The 23281-nt window shown below is 48.5% G+C and overlaps 2 protein-coding genes across 2 annotated transcripts in view; both read right to left on the bottom strand.

The window, feature by feature from the left end:
• The window catches only part of LOC135518641 (ankyrin repeat domain-containing protein 12-like), a 66559-nt gene that overhangs the window by 37406 nt on the left and 5872 nt on the right, over window positions 1–23281 (bottom strand). Inside the window, 1 exon segment of the mRNA XM_064943790.1 lies at window positions 130–285. Coding sequence (XP_064799862.1) covers window positions 130–189 — 60 coding nt within the window. The 5' untranslated portion in view covers window positions 190–285.
• Window positions 259–23281, bottom strand: part of LOC135518630 (mucin-2-like) — a 24999-nt gene continuing 1976 nt past the window's right edge. The window contains exons 1-3 of the mRNA XM_064943787.1: window positions 23206–23281; window positions 5671–5899; window positions 259–285 (exon numbers count right to left, since the gene is read on the bottom strand). The exon at window positions 23206–23281 is cut by the window's right edge and continues 1976 nt beyond it. Of these exons, the coding sequence (XP_064799859.1) occupies window positions 259–285; window positions 5671–5899; window positions 23206–23281 (332 nt within the window). The remainder of the gene's footprint in view (window positions 286–5670; window positions 5900–23205) is intronic.

Raw genomic sequence — 23281 nt, 5'->3', positions numbered from 1 at the left:
TAACCCAGAATCTTCATACCATATATTGTTCCCAGGGGGCTAGAAAAGAGATCAAGAGAAGCGAGGGGTTGTTTCTCGACCAGATCGTGCCGGGCGGGTGTCGAATATATGCTGTGTGTATAAACGTACCTTCGTCCCAGTCGGTTTGTCCACCATGGATCCATCTCTGTCGGCCCCGGGTTTCGCCATGGTGCAGTGTTGCTGGTGGTGCGGATGGACTCCCTCCCCTCCCACCCACCGTGTGACTAGCTACGACAGCTACGGCCCAGCACGCTCATCGTGCTCCTACAACAGAAGACATGTTATGAAGAGAACATTAACACTACATGTTATGTTAGCCGCGTGACTAGCTACGGGATAATCATGCTCCTATAATGCACAGGAAGAGAACATCGACAATTCTCAAATGATCTCAATTAGCCTATCAGAAGCTTCTAAAGTCATGACATCATTTTCTGGAATTTTCCAAGCTGTTTAAAGGCACAGTCAACTTAGTGTATGTAAACTTCTGACCCACTGGAAATGTGATACAGTGAATTATAAGTGAAATAATCTGTCTGTAAACAATTGTTGGAAAAATGACTTGTGTCATGCACAAAGTAGATGTCCTAACCGACTTGCCAAAACTATAGTTTGTTAACAAGAAATTTGTGGAGTGGTTGGAAAAACGAGTTTTAATGACTCCAACATAAGTATGTAAACTTCCAACTTCATCTGTATATAGTGTTTGTCATGTTAGTTGTGCGATGAGCTATGACAGCTACGGCTCAGCGCATTCATTATGCTCCTACAACAACACAGGAGGCCATGGTGAGAATTTCAAGTCATTCACTTAAGGCATATCACCCCCCCCCCCCCATACCAATATGATGACGCTTAAACTTAAGAGCCTACAATTGAGCCAAACACGTCGCCTCCTAAATGAAACATTTCAATTGTATTTTATTCAATCTTCCTGGGGTCCGACAATTACAAAACCATGAAAAATAACTGCGAGAGATCAGAGGGTAATGTATTCTGTAAAAGTGGTTAAAAAAAAAAACCCAGAAAGCTCATTGGCTGATACCACTTTGTATGCATCGCTACACGTGGAAATTTCCACAACTGTTGAAAGTAGCATGACTGTGACATGTAGAGAAATACAGTGCAACATCTATGGGGGAGGGGGGAAACGGTGTGATTCATTAGGTTAGGGGCTCTCTCACTCTCACAGGGAAATCTCCCTCACATACACACCCACCCACCCACGTCTATGGTCATGTGTTGTCCTATGGATCATACATTGACTGACTTTCGGTTTCAGCTTCAAAACAGCTGAAAAAAAAAATACTACATTTTTGGTGAAAAAATATATATATATTTCACAGCGGTTCAGATGGTACAATGACGAGCTACACTATACTTGCTTGTTTTGTCTTATAAACTGAAACAATTAGAATTATAGCGTCTTTAAATTTAAAACTTCAAATGGGATAGGAACGTCCCAAAGATCCCGGATAAAGCCCTTTAAAAAATGTTTTAAACATATTTTTATTTTTTTACATCAGCTGATGTCACAAAGTGCTGTACAGAAACCCAGCCTAAAACCCAAAACATCAAGCAACGCAGATGTAGAAGCACGGTGGCTAGAAACTCCCTAGAAAGGCAGGAACCTAGGAAGAAACCTAGAGAGGAACCAGTCGTGTTACAGACAAATAGAAAAAAAAACTAAGAGCAGGAGTGTATTTGTGGTGTTGCACAGACCAGACCATGTGGTACTGCACGTGTTGCTGAGGTCTTACAAGACAGATGAGTGTGTGGGTGAGGGCTACGTTACAGAGTGTGTGGGTGAGGGCTACGTTACAGAGTGTGTGGGTGAGTGTGTGGGGAGGGCTACGTTACAGAGTGTGGGGGTGAGGGTTACAGAGTGTGTGGGTGAGGGCTACGTTACAGAGTGTGGGTGAGGGCTACGTTACAGAGTGTGTGGGTGAGGGCTACGTTACAGAGTGTGTGGGTGAGGGCTACGTTACAGAGTGTGTGGGTGAGGGCTACGTTACAGAGTGTACAGAGTGTGGGTGAGGGCTACGTTACAGAGTGTGGGGGTGAGGGCTATGGATCCCAGGCTTCTGTATTATGGATCCCAGGCTTCTGTATTATGGATCCCAGGCTTCTATATTATGGATCCCAGGCTTCTATATTATGGATCCCAGGCTTCTGTATTATGGATCCCAGGCTTCTGTATTATGGATCCCAGGCTTCTATATTATGGATCCCAGGCTTCTATATTATGGATCCCAGGCTTCTGGATATTATGGATCCCTGTATTATGGATCCCAGGCTTCTATATTATGGATCCCAGGCTTCTATATTATGGATCCCAGGCTTCTATATTATGGATCCCAGGCTTCTATATTATGGATCCCAGGCTTCTATATTATGGATCCCAGGCTTCTGTATTATGGATCCCAGGCTTTGTATTATGGCTGTACTGTTTATTATGGATCCCCAATAGCTGCAGCTACTCCTCCAGGGGTAAAGGCAGACATATACAATGTTAAAAATCATTTTAAAACACACCAGATTTTACAACACATGAAGTCTCTCAGGCCACTACTATACAAAACAGAATCCATTTGTACGTGTGTTTAGTGTGTGTTTATTGTGTATGTTAACCAAGTGTGTGTGTGTCTCTTCACAGTCCGCACTGTTCCATAAGACCAGGTGGTATTTTCATCCGCTTAATATTATCTGATTCCACTGCTTGTATTAGTTACTTGATGTGGAATATGGCGGTGGAGTTCCATGTAGTCATGGCTCTATGTAGTACTGTGGAATAGAGTTCCATGTAGTCATGGCTCTATGTAGTACTGTGGAATAGAGTTCCATGTACACCCAAACAAGGGCAGTCATGGCTCTATGTAGTACTGTGGAATAGAGTTCCATGTAGTCATGGCTCTATGTAGTACTGATTTGGAATGTTCCACTGGAGTTCCATGTAGTCATGGCTCTATGTAAATGTACTGTGGAATAGAGTTCCATGTAGTCACGGATTCCATGTACTACTGTGGAATAGAGTTCCATGTAGTCACGGCTCTATGTAGTACTGTGGAATAGAGTTCATGTAGTCACGGCTCTATGTAGTACTGTGGAATAGAGTTCCATGTAGTCATGTCTCTATGTAGTACTGTGGAATAGAGTTCCATGTAGTCATAGCTCTATGTAGTACTGTGTGCCTCCCATAGTCTGTTCTGGACTTGGGGACTGTGAAGAGACCTCTGGTGGCATGTCTTGTTGGGTATGATATGGGTGTTTGAGCTGTGTGCCAGTAGCTTGAAAAACAGACACCTCGGTGCATTCAGCAGGTCAATACCTATCACAGATACATAGTAGTGATGAAGTCAAATTTCTCCTTTACTTTGAGCTCCTAGCTGTTGTACATTGACGGGCCAGTCGTCCTGCCCGTGAATTTTCCTAAGTCCCTCTTTGTGGCACCTGACGACATGACAGGACAGCAGTCCAAGTGTTGGCTTGGGCGGTATCAAACCCTACTGGTCTTCTGTAATCTGAAGGTTAGCAATGCTAACAATTACATGTACAATCTCGTAGAGAATGATAACGAGAGCATAGAGAATATTTTATACGGTCTCTGAAAATGTTTTCAGGACAGACAAGGTCATAAAGTTAAACAAGTAACAAAAAAAATACTACTTAGTTTGACAGCAAGGCTCTTGATCCAGGAGGGGATTCTCTGCTGTTTGTATTTATTATGGATCCCCATTAGTTCCTGCCAAGGCAGCAGCTACTCTTCCTGGGGTTTATTATGGATCCCCATTAGTTCTTGTCAAGGCAGCAGCTACTCTTCCTGAGGTTTATTATGAATCCCCATTAGTTCCTGCCAAGGCAGCAGCTACTCTTCCTGGGGTTTATTATGGATCCCCATTAGTTCATGTCAAGGCAGCAGCTACTCTTCCTGGGGTTTATTATGGATCCCCATTAGTTCCTGTCAAGGCAGCAGCTACTCTTCCTGGGGTTTATTATGGATCCCCATTAGTTCCTGTCAAGGCAGCAGCTACTCTTCCTGGGGTTTATTATGGATCCCCATTAGTTCCTGTCAAGGCAGCAGCTACTCTTCCTGGGGTTTATTATAGATCCCCATTAGTTCCTGCCAAGGCAGCAGCTACTCTTCCTGGGGTTTATTATGGATCCCCATTAGTTCATGTCAAGGCAGCAGCTACTCTTCCTGGGGTTTATTATGGATCCCCATTAGTTCCTGTCAAGGCAGCAGCTACTCTCCCTGGGGTTTATTATGGATCCCCATTAGTTCATGTCAAGGCAGCTGCTACTCTTCCTGGGGTTTATTATGGATCCCCATTAGTTCCTGTCAAGGCAGCAGCTACTCTTCCTGGGGTTTATTATAGATCCCCATTAGTTCCTGTCAAGGCAGCAGCTACTCTTCCTGGGGTTTATTATGGATCCCCATTAGTTCTTGTCAAGGCAGCAGCTACTTTTCCTGGGGTTTATGATAGATCCCCATTAGTTCCTGTCGAGGCAGCAGCTACTCTTCCTGGGGTTTATTATGGATCCCCATTAGTTCCTGTCAAGGCAGCAGCTACTCTTCCTGGGGTTTATTATGGATCCCCATTAGTTCATGTCAAGGCAGCAGCTACTCTTCCTGGGGTTTATTATGGATCCCCATTAGTTCATGTCAAGGCAGCTGCTACTCTTCCTGGGGTTTATTATGGATCCCCATTAGTTCCTGTCAAGGCAGCAGCTACTCTTCCTGGGGTTTATTATAGATCCCCATTAGTTCCTGTCAAGGCAGCAGCTACTCTTCCTGGGGTTTATTATGGATCCCCATTAGTTCTTGTCAAGGCAGCAGCTACTCTTCCTGGGGTTTATGATAGATCCCCATTAGTTCATGTCAAGGCAGCTGCTACTCTTCCTGGGGTTTATTATGGATCCCCATTAGTTCCTGTCAAGGCAGCAGCTACTCTTCCTCGGGTCCAGCAACATTAAGGCAGTTCTAGTGCATTCGGAATGTATTCAGACCCCATCACTTTTTTCCACATTGTGACTTTACAGCCTTATTACAAAATTGATTAAACTAAATGTTTCTCATTAATCTATACAAAACACCATCATGATAAAGCTAAAATAGGTTTAGAAATTTTTGCAAATGTACACAAAAAAATACCTTACATTCAGACCCTTCCATGCCACCCATTCTGAAACTAACAGCAGTTCTTTGTTAAGTCTGCAGTCATTTCACTCGCTGAAGTAGCTGAAGTGTATAGTGTTGAGTCATCCACGTACATAGACACATTGGCTTTATTCAAGGCCAGTGGCATGTCGTGAGTAAAAATTTTTTTTTAAAGGGCCTAGACAGCTGCCCTGGGGAATTCCTGATTCAACCTGGATCATGTTGGAGAGGCTTCCATTAAAGAACACCGACTGTGTTCTGTTAGACAGGTAACTCTTTATCCACAATAAAGCAGGGGGTGTAAAGACAGAACACATCTGTTTTTCCAGCAGCAGACTATGATACATGTCAAAAGCCACATTGATGTCTAACAAAACGGCTCCAAAAACAATTTGCTATCCTTAAATTTTTAAATCTAGCCATGGTGTCTTTACCAAGATGAGAAACAATTAGAAACCTCTGTATTCCAAGACCATTGGAATAATACCTACAAGTGAGGGACACGATGCTGGCTGACAGGTGAGGGACACGATGCTGGCTGACAGGTGAGGGACACGATGCTGGCTGACAGGTGAGGGACACGATGCTGGCTGACAGGTGAGGGACACGATGCTGGCTGACAGGTGAGGGACACGATGCTGGCTGACAGGTGAGGGACACAATGCTGGCTGACAGGTGAGGGACACGATGCTGGCTGACAGGTGAGGGACACGATGCTGGCTGACAGGTGAGGGACAAGATGCTGACAATAATATCAGGGATAGAAGATCCACAGTGGTGGACAAGACGCTGACAATTGAAGGACAAGACGCTAACAATTGAAGGGACAAGACGCTGACAATTGAAGGACAAGACGCTAACAATTGAAGGACAAGACGCTAACAAAGGAGGGACAAGATGCTGACTATTAAATGAGTCATCATGCAGTTTGGGCCGGGACATTGTCATAATATGGTCCGTCCTTCCTTCCTCCAGGTGATTCTATTTTTCGGTTCACCACCCGTTGAGTGTTATGGTCGTTGTTGCATGGCTTCTTATCCAGAAGACCAGCGTGGTGTTATGGTCGTTGTTGCATGGCTTCTTATCCAGAAGACCAGCGTGGTGTTATGGTCGTTGTTGCATGGCTTCATATCCAGAGGACCAGCGTGGTGTTATGGTCGTTGTTGCATGGCTTCTTATCCAGAGGACCAGCGTGGTGTTATGGTCGTTGTTGCATGGCTTCTTATCCAGAAGACCAGCGTGGTGTTATGGTCGTTGTTGCATGGCTTCTTATCCAGAGGACCAGCGTGGTGTTATGGTCGTTGTTGCATGGCTTCTTATCCAGAGGACCAGCGTGGGTGCAGGGTTGTGTTCTAACCAAGCAACAACAAACCTGATTAAACCAATCATGCCCTTCGAAGTACATGGTTATCTAGTCAACACCGCATGGCAAGCAGCCGTTAACACAGTTGAGGTAGAGCTCTCTCTCAAACACCTCAGAGAGAGGGGGGACAGAACGAGAGAGGAGGGGGGACAGAACGAGAGAGGAGGGGGGACAGAAACACACTTTTTTTTGCATGTTAAAACAAGAACAATGCTGCTCTTACCCATAATCTGATGTTGGCAAGACGTTGCTGTGTTATCTGCACACACACACGAGCTGAAGCCAACTGCAGAGCAGATACTTCCTATCATAACACATTCGGTTTCACAACCCGATTCACACAACTGCTGCACTTAGCCAAATACACTCCGCTGAAGGGTTGGGTGATGTCTGGAATGATATTGTCCCACCGCCCTTATCCAAAACGTCGCACAACTGCTGCACTTATCCAAATACACTCCGCTGAAGGGTTGGGTGATGTCTGGAATGACATTGTCCCACCGCCCTTATCCAAAACGTCGCTGATATAGGACAGTCATTTTTCTTACCCTTTTTTTGTTGTTGCACTAATTTAGGTTATTTTCATACTTATTTTAGTTTTGGCAACAGCTTGATAGGCAAAAGGCCTATTAGTTTATAGCATAAGTCAACATCCATTATTTTTTAAAGTCTCATAAAGAATGTTATAAATTAGTGATGCACCAATATGACATTTTTGGCTGATACCGAAAATACATTTGTTGTTGTTGAGGCCTTTTAAGCATTTTAGTACAGTTAAATAGTTACCACACACATGGACGCTGTGGTCTAAGTCACTGCATCTCAATGCAAGAGGCTTCACTACAGTCCCTGGTTCGAATCCAGGCTGTATATCGCATCCGGCCCCGGTGATTGGGAGTCCCATAGGGCGGCGCACAATTGGCCCAGCGTTGTCCGGGCCGTCATTGTAAATTATAATTTGTTCTTAACTGACTTCCTTGACCAATCAGAACCTGAATAGGACTCCACGTCACATAATAATTTAACACGATCATACATTTTTCACCTAGTTATTACACAAATTACTCGTACTTCATATGTCACAACGATTCATAGATACGTATGCTATGATGCTGGTAAAGTTGTCTCGTCACCTAAAGCGCTGGTCATAAAAAAGCTAGCTAGCTCATGGATGCAAACAATGCTCTTCCCTAAAAACATATCAAAAAGACAATCTGTTTTAGTAGCTATAGTAGCTAACTATCGAGCTAGCTGTCATCATCTAAAATAACCCTGATTTATAGGACAGTTCTCATTTGATTAATGGTGGTCGGTCCCCATCTATGTGAAGCTAGCCACAATCGTGGACTTTGCGGTTAGCCTTCAAAATAAAAGTACGTCATTGACAGACATGCAAATCAATTCAAATAGTAGAATTATGCCATAATTTAATACATCATGCTAAACGAGGTTGGAATGTTGTTATATAAAAATCAATAAAATGATTTGTTAATATGACAAAAATCTGTTGAAATCTCACTGGATGTATTAGACTTTAGAATTGCATTGGGGGGGGCATCCCTATTTCACTGTACAGCCTTACCTATGGATTGTGGATCAATGACATGGGGTTTCAGTCTACCCAGTGACACCCAGAGAACATTAGTGTCGCAGCGCTTATTGCCGGGACTCTGAAACAACTGAATTGAGCCACATTTATTGTTATCCTCGGTTATGTTCATACTTATTTTGGTTTTGGCTACAGTTCGATAGGTAAAAGACCTATTCGTTTATAGCATAAAGCCCCCCATTCTCAGGGACGGGGCTGTAGTGGAGCAGGTTGACAGCTTCATGTTCCTCGGTGTCCACATCAACAACAAACTAACATGGTCCAAACACACCAAGGCAGTCGTGAAGAGGGTACGACAAAACCTTTCCCCCTCAGGAAACTAAAAAGATTTGGCATGGGTCCTGAGAACCTCAAAAGGTTCAACAGCTGCACCATCGAGAGCATCCTGACTGGTTGCATCACTGCCTGGTACGGCAACTGCTCGGCCTCCAACCGCAAGGCACTACAGAGGGTAGTGCGTACGGCCCAGTACTTCACTGGGGCCAAGCTTCCTGCCATCCAGGAACTCTATACCAGGCGGTGTCAGAGGAAGGCCCAGTACTTCACTGGGGCCAAGCTTCCTGCCATCCAGGACCTCTATACCAGGCGGTGTCAGAGGAAGGCTCAGTACATCACTGGGGCCAAGCTGCCTGCCATCCAGGACCTCTATACCAGGCGGTGTCAGAGGAAGGCCCAGTACTTCACTGGGGCCAAGCTTCCTGCCATCCAGGACCTCTATACCAGGCGGTGTCAGAGGAAGGCTCAGTACATCACTGGGGCCAAGCTGCCTGCCATCCAGGACCTCTATACCAGGCGGTGTCAGAGGAAGGCCCAGTACATCACTGGGGCCAAGCTTCCCGCCATCCAGGACCTCTATACCAGGCGGTGTCAGAGGAAGACCCTAAAAATTGACAGAGACCCCAGCCATAAACTGTTCTCTCTTCTACCGCATGGCAAGTGGTACCGGAGTGCCAAGTCTAGGACAAAAAGATTTCAACAGTTTTTACCCCCAAGCCATAAGACTCCTGAACAGGTAACCTATGGTAACCCAGACTATTTGCCTTGTGTGCCCCCCCAAACCCCTCTTTTTACGCTGCTGCTACTCTGTTTATCATACATGCATAGTCACTTTAACTATACATTCATGTACATACTACCTCAATTGGGCCGACCAACCAGTGCTCCCGCACATTGGCTAACCGGGCTATCTGCATTGTGTCCCACCACCCACCAACCCCTCTTTACGCTGCTGCTCCTCTCTGTTCATCATATATGTATAGTCACTTTAACCATATCTACACGTATACACTACCTCAAATCAGCCTGACTAACTGGTGGCTGCACATAGCCCCCTCTGCTGCACATAGCCCCCTCTGCTGCACATAGCCCCCTCTGCTGCACATAGCCCCCTCTGCTGTATATAACCTGCCTTTTTACTGTTTAATTTCTTTACTTACCTATTGTTCACCTAATATATTTTTCTGCACTATTGGTTAGAGGCTGTAAGTAAGCAATTCACTGTAACGTCTACTACACCTGTTGTATTCAGCATTTCACTGTGAGGTCTACTACACCTGTTGTATTCAGCATTTCACTGTGAGGTCTACTACACCTGTTGTATTCAGCATTTCACTGTGAGGTCTACTACACCTGTTGTATTCAGCATTTCACTGTGAGGTCTACTACACCTGTTGTATTCAGCATTTCACTGTGAGGTCTACTACACCTGTTGTATTCAGCATTTCACTGGAAGGTCTACTACACCTGTTGTATTCAGCATTTCACTGTAAGGTCTACTACACCTGTCGTATTCAGCATTTCACTGTAAGGTCTACTACACCTGTCGTATTCAGCATTTCACTGTGAGGTCTACTACACCTGTTGTATTCAGCATTTCACTGGAAGGTCTACTACACCTGTTGTATTCAGCATTTCACTGTAAGGTCAACTACACCTGTTGTATTCAGCATTTCACTGTGAGGTCTACTACACCTGTTGTATTCTGCATTTCACTGTGAGGTCTACTACACCTGTTTTATTCAGCATTTCACTGTGAGGTCTACTACACCTGTTGTATTCAGCATTTCACTGTAAGGTCTACTACACCTGTTGTATTCAGCATTTCACTGTAAGGTCAACTACACCTGTTGTATTCAGCATTTCACTGTGAGGTCTACTACACCTGTTGTATTCTGCATTTCACTGTGAGGTCTACTACACCTGTTGTATTCAGCATTTCACTGTAAGGTCTACTACACCTGTCGTATTCAGCATTTCACTGTGAGGTCTACTACACCTGTTGTATTCAGCATTTCACTGTGAGGTCTACTACACCTGTTGTATTCTGCATTTCACTGTGAGGTCTACTACACCTGTTGTATTCAGCATTTCACTGTAAGGTCTACTACACCTGTCGTATTCAGCATTTCACTGTGAGGTCTACTACACCTGTTGTATTCAGCATTTCACTGTGAGGTCTACTACACCTGTTGTACTCGGCACAAGTTTGTATTTAACACCATTCCAGAGGAAAAACAATACTGCGTGGATGTTTTGAAGTCTGATAACTCTGAGGAGGACGTTGGGGGGGGGGGGGGGAATATCTTGTGTATTGAGTAGACTGATACCCCATTTAATTGATCCCCAATCCTTAGGTAAAGCTGTACAGTGCAATATGAATGTCAATACACTCAACTGGCTGACGTGATTTCACACAGTCACAACCCTAATATTTGCGTAAACTCTTCACAGTTGTGTTCTGTGGGTGTCACCGACTAGACTGATCCTCCATTTCATTGCTTCACATTCCAACCTTGTTTAACATTACCTAGTCTAAATATGGCATGATTCCACCAATTGTAACCTTCTGCATCACTTTCAAGAGAGGGACTTTTATTTTGAAGGCAAACCGCCAATTCCAAAAATTGTGCCTAATCCTTAGTGGCTAGTTTCACAACACATTGATAATGGAATTCATTGGCCCTGCCCAATCGACTGGCCGAGCCCTGCCCAATCGACTGGCCGAGCCCTGCCCAATCGACTGGCCGAGCCCTGCCCAATCGACTGGCCGAGCCCTGCCCAATCGACTGGCCGAGCCCTGCCCAATCGACTGGCCGAGCCCTGCCCAATCGACTGGCCGAGCCCTGCCCAATCGACTGGCCGAGCCCTGACCAATCGACTGGCTCCATGCTATTTTTCAGACGTTACATAGTATTGTTCAAAACGTACATCTACTACTAAGCTACTAGTAGCGTCCTTGCTATTAGCATCACGACTGACATTTCCCCCATGAGCACACGGAGTCTGACAGCACCACTGTGAATCGACCGGAGGATTCCGTACTGAGGAAAGCCATATTGCTCAAGAAGGTTACTGGTTCTCATACTGCTGCTGCCATTTCAGAACATGGTTTGAAACATGAAACACACTCTTAGCGCCATTCGGACAACTGACTGGGAGAAACAAGCTCATCAACTGTGTCTGCAACAGACGTGACACTTAACAAAACTGCCAACACAAAAAAAAGTACTATAGGCTATGAACAAGTGATTCTCTGAGCCTCCTCACGGTGTCGTCACCGTGCTCCATGCTAGGTACGAGGACCGCTACTTCGATGCAAGAGGTCACAGACAGAGCTGAAACTTCACTGCTTGACGTGTATGATGAAATCCTGGTTGAGAATGAAACGACTGAACAAATGAGCAACGAAACAGCACAGCAGGTAAGTGAAAGAAATAGGTTTTGATGATGTTTTACTGGTAATGGGGACATGCGTAAATACGACCAGAATAACTTTTGGGTCAGTGTGGTGTGTGTGTGTGTAACCTTTATTTAACAAGGCAAGTCAGTTAAGAACAAATTCTTATTTACAATGATGGTCTACACCGACCAAACGCGGACGACGCTGGTCTCAATTGTACGCCGCCCTACGGGACTCCCAATCACGGCCGGATGCGATACAGCCTGGATTCGAACCTGGGACTGTAGTGACTGAGATGCAGTGCCTCAGACCGCTGCGTCCGTGTGTGTTAACTATTTAACTGTGCTTGAATGCTTCATATCGGATATCGGCCAAAAACACCATATCGGTGCATCACTATTCAGGCCTATATTATTAGCTGTTTGGTTTGCCAGGAGGGATTTCTCAAAGATTATTTATTTAGCCTTACACTTTGGTTAAGTGAAGCAGAAACGTATACTCTATTTTTTTTAAACTTTTTATTTCCTATATGATTAGTCTATTTTACAATTGTTCATACACTCTCCCACTCTCTCAGGATTAAATAGCTATGTTTCCATTTAAAAAATGTTCGCAAACAAACTTGAGAAGGAACTCCGTTGTGACTAGAGATTCATTCAACGGTTGATCATTAAAGAGTAGGCTATACCCCAAGGCTAACATATACCCCAACATATACCCCAAGGCTAACATATACCCCAAGGCTAAAATATACCCCAAGGCTAACATATACCCCAAGGCTAACATATACCCCAAGGCTAACATATACCCCAAGGCTAACATATACCCCAAGGCTAACATATACCCCAAGGCTAACATATACCCCAAGGCTAACTATTCAAATTCGAAATACATTTAAAAAATGGAAACAATGGAAACAGAAGAAGGGAGGGGGAAACGGCGCGTCTGGGGGAGGGGGAAACGGCGCGTCTGGGGGAGGGGGAAACGGCGCGTCTGGGGGAGGGGGAAACTGGGGGAGGGGGCGCGTCTGGGGGAGGGGGAAACGGCGCGTCTGGGGGAGGGGGAAACGGCGCGTCTGGGGGAGGGGGAAACGGCGCGTCTGGGGGAGGGGGAAACGGCGCGTCTGGGGGGCGCGTCTGGGGGAGGGGGAAACGGCGCGTCTGGGGGAGGGGGAAACGGCGCGTCTGGGGGAGGGGGAAACGGCGCGTCTGGGGGAGGGGGAAACGGCGCGTCTGGGGGGGGAACAGGCGCGTCTGGGGGAAACGGCGCGTCTGGGGGAGGGGGAAACGCGCGTCTGGGGGGGGCGTCTGGGGGAGGGGGAAACGGCGCGTCTGGGGGGGGACAGTGTGTCTGGGGGAAACAGCGCGTCTGGGGGGGGACAGTGGGGGGGAAACGGCGCGTCTGGGGGGGGAGTGGGGAAACGGCGCGTCTGGGGGGAGTGTGTCTGGGGGGGGAAACAGTGTGTCTGGGGGGAGGGGGCGCGTCTGGGGGGGGGGAGTGTGTCTGGGGGGGGAAACGGCTGGGGGAGGGGAAACAGTGCGTCTGGGGGAGGGGGAAACAGTGTGTCTGGGGGAGGGGGAAACGGCGCGTCTGGGGGAGTGTGTCTGGGGGAGGGGGAAACAGCGCGTCTGGGGGAGTGTGTCTGGGGGGGGGGGAAACAGTGTGTCTGGGGGAGGGGAAACAGTGTGTCGGCGCGTCTGGGGGAGGGGGAAACGGCGCGTCTGGGGGAGGGGGAAACAGTGCGTCTGGGGGAGGGGGAAACAGTGTGTCTGGGGGAAACGGCGCGTCTGGGGGAGGGGGAAACGGCGCGTCTGGGGGGAGGGGGAAACAGTGCGTCTGGGGGAGGGGGAAACGGCGCGTCTGGGGGAGGGGGGAAACAGTGTGTCTGGGGGAGGGGGAAACAGTGGCTGGGGGAGGGGGCGTCTGGGGGGGGGGAGTGTGTCTGGGGGGGGAAACAGTGTGTCTGGGGGAGTGTGTCTGGGGGAGGGGGAAACGGCGCGTCTGGGGGAGGGGGAAACAGTGTGTCTGGGGGAGGGGGAAACGGCGCGTCTGGGGGAGGGGGAAACAGTGTGTCTGGGGGAGGGGGGAAACAGTGTGTCTGAAAAAACAAAAACCACCCATTTGACCTCATCTGACATTCTGCGTTGCCGTTGACGCTCTTCGTACATCGTTCTCTTTCATTATGCTAATAATATTCTACCTACCTCGTACGCTTTGAAACTTATCAGGCCTACGGCAAGTCTGCGCTGCCAGACGACAGGAGGAGCAGTCATATGCAACAATATGTTACACCATCGTTTGTGACGGCGCCATCGACGATGGCTGTCAACCACTGCCCACCCCAACCATACTCTGCTCTTGCAGAGCACTGCACCTGTGTGGACAAAACGACCGTGTGTGTGTGTGTGGACAAAACGACCGTGTGTGTGTGTGTGTGTGTACAAAACGACCGTGTGTGTGTGTGTGGACAAAACGACCGTGTGTGTGTGTGTGTGTACAAAACGACCGTGTGTGTGTGTGTGTGTGTGTGTGTGTGTGTGTGTGTGTACAAAACGACCGTGTGTGTGTGTGTGTGTGTGTGTGTACAAAACGACCGTGTGTGTGTGTGTGTGTGTGGACAAAACGACCGTGTGTGTGTGTGTGTGTGTGTGTGTGTGGACAAAACGACCGTGTGTGTGTGTGTGTGTGTCTCTCAAAAAGTGGTCCACCTGAACTCCTGGGACATAAGGGGAGTGATGTTACTTCAGAATGTGTTGTATTTCACCTGCTTTTTCTACCCCTACTTTCAATCTCGTCTCATTGCTGCGAAAACATAACCCACCAAACCGCACTTAACACCAGCCCACTTAAACCGGAAGGCAGCCGCACCAATGTGTCGGAGGAAACACCGTTCACCTGACACCTGCAGGCTGACCTCGGCCTCCACTTGCTAAAACTCCCCTTAACCCGGACGCCGCTGGGCCAATTCTGAGCCGCCCTATTGGACTCCCGATCATGGCCCGTTGTGATACAGGGACCGAACCCGGGTCTGTCGTGACGCCTCTAGCACTGCGGAGATCAACAAATTCCTCTGGTTCAGTTGTGTTTTAACCCGTGACGTCTTACAGAAGTGGAGTAAGACAAGAGTCTCCGTCGACTCGTTTTCAATCTCCGAGTTATGTTTGAAGCTAGCCCACAAATCGTCTGCAATCGAATGCTACTTGGGTGTCTTGGTTAAAAAACAAATAACTGTCAAATGTGAATAATCGTAAGACTCAGAATATAGAGAATTAGACATATGTCTAGTCAATGATATAGAAAGAAGCAAAACAAAAAAATCAAAAAAAAATCAGGCTAAAATATTTAAACTGATAGTTTCATGGGATTTCCCTCTTTAGCAAAACCCGCATGTGTTCAAAAACCTTGTAGGCTGTTATGTCATCAGAGAGAAACGAGGGAATGAGACGGAGGCTAGAGTTTCTTTCCTGTGTGTAAATATCACAGGAAACGATTGCTTGGTGAGACCGCGTGAATGTATCACTCTGAGTTGCTTACAACTACATCATCGTCGTCGTCACTTAAATGAATCAGCCCAAATGTCATGAATGTGGTCTCAAAAAACAAGAGCTGGCTGAGAGTTTCACCTAGAAATATATCATGTAGAACAGATGATGATTCTCCTTAGGATAGAGAGACTTGGTCCAAGCCACGGGCCTAGATCTACATTACTTAGAAACTTTTAGATTTACACACACACACGCACACGCACACGCACACGCACACGGTCGTTTTGTCCACACACGCACACGGTCGTTTTGTCCACACACGCACACGGTCGTTTTGTCCACACACGCACACGGTCGTTTTGTCCACACACGCACACGGTCGTTTTGTCCACACACGCACACGGTCGTTTTGTCCACACACGCACACGGTCGTTTTGTCCACACACACGGTCGTTTTGTCCACACACACACACGCGGTCGTTTTGTCCCCACACACACACACACGCGGTCGTTTTGTCCACACACACACACACGCGGTCGTTTTGTCCACACACGAGGTCGTTTTGTCCACACACACACACGCGGTCGTTTTGTCCACACACACACACACACACACACACGCGGTCGTTTTGTCCACACACACACACACACACGGTCGTTTTGTCACACACACACACGCGGTCGTTTTGTCCACACACACACACACGCGGTCGTTTTGTCCACACACACACACGCGGTCGTTTTGTCCACACACACACACGCGGTCGTTTTGTCCACACACACACACGCGGTCGTTTTGTCCACACACACACACACACACGCGGTCGTTTTGTCCACACACACACACACGCGGTCGTTTTGTCCACACACACACACACGCGGTCGTTTTGTCCACACACACACACACGCGGTCGTTTTGTCCACACACACACGCGGTCGTTTTGTCCACACACACACACACGCGGTCGTTTTGTCCACACACACACACGCGGTCGTTTTGTCCACACACACGGTCGTTTTGTCCACACACGCGGTCGTTTTGTCCACACACACACACGCGGTCGTTTTGCCCACACACACGCGGTCGTTTTGTCCACACACACACACGCGGTCGTTTTGTCCACACACACACACGCGGTCGTTTTGTCCACACACACACACACACGCGGTCGTTTTGTCCACACACACGCGGTCGTTTTGTCCACACACACGCGGTCGTTTTGTCCACACACACACACACACACACACACACACACACACACACACACACACAGTCGTTTTGTCCACACACACGCGGCCGTTTTGTCCACACACACACGGTGGTTCTTCTGGCCCTTTGGATACTGTGTTAACAACCCTCCAGACGAGCTGCAATGCCATACAACACTCTTTCTATGGCCTCCAAATGCTCTTAAACGCAAGTAACACTAAATGCATGCTCTTCAACCGATCGCTGCCCGCCCGTCCAGCATCACTACTCTGGACGGCTCTGATTTAGAATACGTGGACAACTACAAATACCTAGGTGTCTGGTTAGACTGTAAACTCTACTTCCAGACTCACATTAAGCTTCTCCAATCCAAAATTAAATCTAGAATTGGCTTCCTATGTGCAACAAAGCCTCCTTCACTCATGCTGCCAAACATACCCTTGTAAAACTGACTATCCTACCGATCCTCGACTTCGGCGATGTCATCTACAAAATAGCCTCCAATACCCTACTCAACAAACTGGATGCAGTCTATCACAGTGCCATCCGTTTGGTCACCAAAGCCCCATATGCTACCCACCATTGCGACCTGTACGCTCTCGTTGGTTGGCCCTCGCTTCATACTGGTCGCCAAACCCACTGGCTACAGGTTATCTACAAGTCTCTGCTCGGTCAAGCCCCACCTCATCTCACTGGTCACCATAGCAGCACCCGCTCGTAGCACGCGCTCCAGCAGGTATATCTCACTGGTCACCCCCAAAGCCAATTCCTCCTTTGGTCGTCTTTCCTTCCAGTTCTCTACTGCCCATGATTGGAACAAATGGCGAAAATCTCTGAAGTTGGAGACTCACATCTCCCTCACTAGCTTTAAGCACCAGCTGTCAGAGCAGCTCACAGATTAATGCACCTGTACACAGCCCATCTGTAAACAGCCCATATACCAACCTCATCCCCATACTGTATTTATTTATCTTGCTCCTTTGTTTTCTTTTGTTCTACTGTATTATTGACTATGTTTTGTTTACTCTGTTTGTGTCGCATTGCTTTGCTTTATCTTGGCAAAGGTCGCAGTTGCAAATGAGAACTTGTTCTCAACTAGCCTACCTTGTGAAATAAAAAATAAACACACGGTCATTTTGTTCACACAAACGGTCTATTTTCCACACACACAAGCGGTTGTTCTGTCCACACACACACACACACACACACACACACACAGGGGTTCTGTCCACACACACACAGCGGTTCTGTACACACACACAGCGGTTCTGTCCACATACACACACACAGCGGTTCTGTCCACACACACACACACACACACAGGGGTTCTGTCCACACACACACACACACACACACAGGGGTTATGTCCACACACACACACAGCGGTTCTGTCCACACACACACACACACAGGGGTTCTGTCCACACACACACACACACACACACAGGGGTTCTGTCCACACACACACACACACACACACACACACACACAGGGGTTCTGTCCACACACACACACACACACACAAGGGTTCTGTCGACACACACACACACACACACACACACACACAGGGGTTCTGTCCACACACACACATGGGTTCTGTCCACACACACACACAGGGGTTCTGTCCACACACACACACAGGGGTTCTGTCCACACACACACAGCGGTTCTGTACACACACACAGCGGTTCTGTCCACATACACACACACAGCGGTTCTGTCCACACACACACACACAGGGGTTCTGTCCACACACACACACACACAGGGGTTCTGTCCACACACACACACACACACACAAACAGGGGTTCTGTCCACACACACAGGGGTTCTGTCCACACACACACACGCACACACACAGGGGTTCTGTCCACACACACAGGGGTTCTGTCCACACACACACACACACACACAGGGGTTCTGTCCACACACACACACACACAGGGGTTCTGTCCACACACACACACACACACACACACAGGGGTTCTGTCCACACACACACACAGGGGTTCTGTCCACACACACACACACACACACACACAGGGGTTCTGTCCACACACACACACACACACACAGGGGTTCTGTCCACACACACACACACACACACAGGGGTTCTGTCCACACACACACAAAGGGGTTCTGTCCACACACACAAAGGGGTTCTGTCCACACACACACAAAGGGGTTCTGTCCACACACACACACAAACACACACAGGGGTTCTGTCCACACACACACACAGGGGTTCTGTCCACGCACACACAGCGGTTCTGTCCACGCACACACACAGCGGTTCTGCCCACGCACACACACAGCGGTTCTGCCCACGCACACACACAGCGGTTCTGCCCACGCACACACACAGCGGTTCTGCCCACGCACACACACAGCGGTTCTGCCCACACACACACACAGGGGTTCTGTCCACACACACACACAGGGGTTCTGTCCACACACACACACACATACACACAGGGGTTCTGTCCACACACACACGGGTTCTGTCCACACACACACACACAGGGGTTCTGTCCACTCACACACAAAGGGGTTCTGTCCACACACACACACACAAAGGGGTTCTGTCCACACACACACACACAAAGGGGTTCTGTCCACACACACACACAAAGGGGTTCTGTCCACACACACACACACAAGGGGTTCTGTCCACACACACACACAAAGGGGTTCTGTCCACACACACACACACAGGGGTTCTGTCCACACACACACACACAGGGGTTCTGTCCACACACACACACACACACACACAGGGGTTCTGTCCACACACACACACACACACAGGGGTTCTGTCCACACACACAGACACAGGGGTTCTGTCCACACACACACACACAGGGGTTCTGTCCACACACACACACACAGGGGTTCTGTCCACACACACACACACAGGGGTTCTGTCCACACACACACACACACACGGGTTCTGTCCACACACACACACACACACGGGTTCTGTCCACACACACACACACACACACACACACACACACACACACAGGGGTTCTGTCCACACACACACACAGGGGTTCTGTCCACACACACACACAGAGGTTCTGTCCACACACACACACAGACACAGGGGTTCTGTCCACACACACACACACGGGTTCTGTCCACACACACACACAGGGGTTCTGTCCACACACACACCCACACAGGGGTTCTGTCCACACACACAGGGGTTCTGTCCACACACACACAGCGGTTCTGTCCACACACACACACACAGCGGTTCTGTCCACACACACACACAGCGGTTCTGTCCACACACACACACACAGCGGTTCTGTCCACACACACAGGGGTTTTTGTCCACACACACAGGGGTTTTTGTCCACACACACACACACGTCGTTTTGTCCACACACACACACACGTCGTTTTGTCCACACACACACACACACGTCGTTTTGTCCACACACACGTCGTTTTGTCCACACACACGTCGTTTTGTCCACACACACACACACGTCGTTTTGTCCACACACACACACACGTCGTTTTGTCCACACACACACACACGTCGTTTTGTCCACACACACACACACACGTCGTTTTGTCCACACACACACACACGTCGTTTTGTCCACACACACACACACGTCGTTTTGTCCACACACACACACACGTCGTTTTGTCCACACACACACACACACACACACACACACACACACACGTCGTTTTGTCCACAGACCATTTTGAAGCATATATATATGCCACAAAACGACGTGTGTGTGTGTGTGTGTGTGTGGACAAAACGACGTGTGTGTGTGGATAAAACGACGTGTGTGTGTGGACAAAACGACGTGTGTGTGTGGACAAAACGACGTGTGTGTGTGTGGACAAAACGACGTGTGTGTGTGTGGACAAAAACCCTGTGTGTATATATATATATATATATATATATATATATATATATATATATATATATATATATATATATATATATATATATATATATATATATATATATATATATATATATACACACACATATACACACTACAAATATCATAACTGACATGAAATATCTCTATGTCAACCTAAAGTAATATTACGATATGTACCCGTCTGATTCTCTTCGCCCCCCATCAATAACGGGAAGGAGATCTCAGCCACAAACGACAGCTTCTATTATGGGAACAGAGACACTGTATTATCAGGGGTAAAGTGAACAAGACCCAACAGGTCATGAGATGGTTAGCGATGATGTCATGAGAGGAGGATGACTAAATTAGTGTTTGCTCTTCAAAGTTCCCACTCATACGTCACTCATAGCTTGAGGACCAGACTACAGTCAATATATAAAAACCCAGATCAATGCATTAGGATACAATGGAGTAAACGGCTAGGCAGTGCTAACTTGAGGGAGGCGCCTCTTCCGCTGGGAGACTGGTGGTGCTAACTTGAGGGAGGCGCCTCTTCCGCTGGGAGACTGGTGGTGCTAACTTGAGGGAGGCTGGTGGTGGTGGAGGACTGGTGGTGGTGGTGGTGGAGGAGGACTGGTGGTGGACTGGTGGGGAGGGTGACTGGTGGAGGTGGGGGACTGGTGGAGGCGGAGGACTGGTGGTGGTGGTAGTAGTAGCGGTGGTGGTAGTAGTAGCGGTGGTGGTGGTAGTAGTGGCGGTGGTGGTAGTAGTAGTAGCGGTGGTGGTAGTAGTAGTAGCGGCGGTGGTGGTGGTAGTAGCGGTGGTGGTAGTAGTAGTAGCGGCGGTGGTAGTAGTAGTAGCGGCGGTGGTGGTGGTAGCGGCGGTGGTGGTAGTAGCGGCGGCGGTGGTGGTAGTAGCGGCGGCGGTGGTGGTAGTAGCGGCGGTGGTGGTGGTAGCGGCGGTGGTGGTGGTAGTAGCGGCGGTGGTGGTGGTAGTAGCGGCGGTGGTGGTGGTAGTAGCGGCGGTGGTGGTGGTAGTAGCGGTGGTGGTGGTAGTAGCGGTGGTGGTGGTAGTAGTGGTGGTGGTAGTAGTAGCGGTGGTAGCGGTGGTGGTGGTGGTTGTAGTGGTAGTAGTGGTGGTTGTAGTGGTGGTGGTTGTAGTGGTAGTGGTAGTGGTGGTTGTAGTAGTGGTGGTTGTAGTAGTAGTGGTGGTGGTTGTAGTAGTGGTGGTGGTTGTAGTAGTGGTGGTTGTAGTAGTGGTGGTGGTTGTAGTAGTGGTGGTAGTAGTAGTGGTGGTAGTAGTGGTTGTAGTAGTGGTTGTGGTAGTGGGTGGTGGTGGTAGTAGTAGTGGTGGTGGTAGTAGTGGTGGTGGTAGTAGTGGTGGTGGTAGTAGTGGTGGTGGTAGTAGTGGTGGTGGTAGTAGTGGTGGTGGTAGTAGTGGTGGTGGTAGTAGTGGTGGTGGTAGTAGTGGTGGTAGTGGTTGTGGTAGTGGTGGTTGTAGTAGTGGTGGTGGTGGTTGTAGTAGTGGTGGTGTTGGTTGAAGTAGTGGTGGTGGTGGTTGTAGTAGTGGTGGTGGTGGTTGTAGTAGTGGTGGTGGTGGTAGTAGTGGTGGTGGTGGTTGTAGTAGTGGTGGTGGTTGTAGTAGTGGTGGTGGTTGTAGTAGTGGTGGTGGTTGTAGTAGTGGTGGTGGTTGTAGTGGTGGTGGTGGTTGTAGTGGTGGTGGTGGTTGTAGTGGTGGTGGTGGTTGTAGTGGTGGTGGTGGTAGCAGTGGTGGTGGTAGCAGTGGTGGTGGTAGCAGTGGTGGTGGTAGTAGTGGTGGTGGTGGTTGTCGTAGTGGTGGTGGTAGTAGTGGTGGTGGTGGTGGTTGTAGTAGTGGTGGTGGTGGTTGTAGTAGGGGTGGTGGTGGTTGTAGTAGGGGTGGTGGTGGTTGTAGTAGGGGTGGTGGTGGTTGTAGTAGTGGTGGTGGTGGTTGTAGTAGTAGTAGTGGTGGTGGTTGTAGTAGTAGTAGTGGTGGTGGTTGTAGTAGTGGTAGTGGTGGTGGTTGTAGTAGTGGTAGTGGTGGTGGTGGTGGTTGTAGAAGTGGTGGTGGTTGTAGTAGTGGTGGTGGTTGTAGTAGTGGTGGTGGTGGTTGTAGTGGTGGTGGTGGTTGTAGTAGTGGTGGTGGTAGTGGTGGTGGTAGTAGTGGTGGTGGTGGTGGTAGTAGTAGTGGTGGTAGTAGTAGTGGTTGTAGTTGTAGTGGTATTGGTGGTGGTTGTAGTGGTAGTGGTGGTGGTTGTAGTGGTGGTGGTAGTGGTGGTGGTAGTGGTGGTTGTAGTAGTAGTGGTTGTAGTAGTGGTGGTGGTTGTAGTAGTAGTGGTGGTGGTTGTAGTAGTGGTGGTAGTAGTGGTTGTAGTGGTGGTGGTGGTAGTAGTAGTGGTGGTTGTAGTAGTGGTGGTGGTAGTAGTGGTCGTGGTAGTAGTGGTGGTGGTTGTAGTGGTGGTGGTTGTAGTGGTGGTGGTTGTGGTAGTGGTGGTTGTAGTAGTGGTGGTGGTGGTTGTAGTAGTGGTGGTGGTTGTAGAAGTGGTAGTGGTTGTAGTAGTGGTGGTGGTAGTGGTTGTAGTAGTGGTGGTGGTTGTAGTAGTGGTGGTGGTAGTAGTGGTGGTGGTGGTGGTGGTGGTTGTAGTGGTGGTGGTGGTGGTTGTAGTAGTGGTGGTGTTGGTTGTAGTAGTGGTGGTGGTGGTTGTAGTAGTGGTGGTGGTGGTAGTAGTGGTGGTGGTGGTTGTAGTGGTGGTGGGTGGTAGTGGTGGTGGTAGTGGTGGTGGTTGTAGTGGTGGTGGTGGTTGTAGTGGTGGTGGTGGTTGTAGTGGTGGTGGTGGTTGTAG

Source organism: Oncorhynchus masou, chromosome 3 (assembly GCF_036934945.1).
Source record: "Oncorhynchus masou masou isolate Uvic2021 chromosome 3, UVic_Omas_1.1, whole genome shotgun sequence".
Taxonomy (NCBI): domain Eukaryota; kingdom Metazoa; phylum Chordata; class Actinopteri; order Salmoniformes; family Salmonidae; genus Oncorhynchus; species Oncorhynchus masou.
This window is presented reverse-complemented; position numbering and strand designations above follow the sequence as displayed.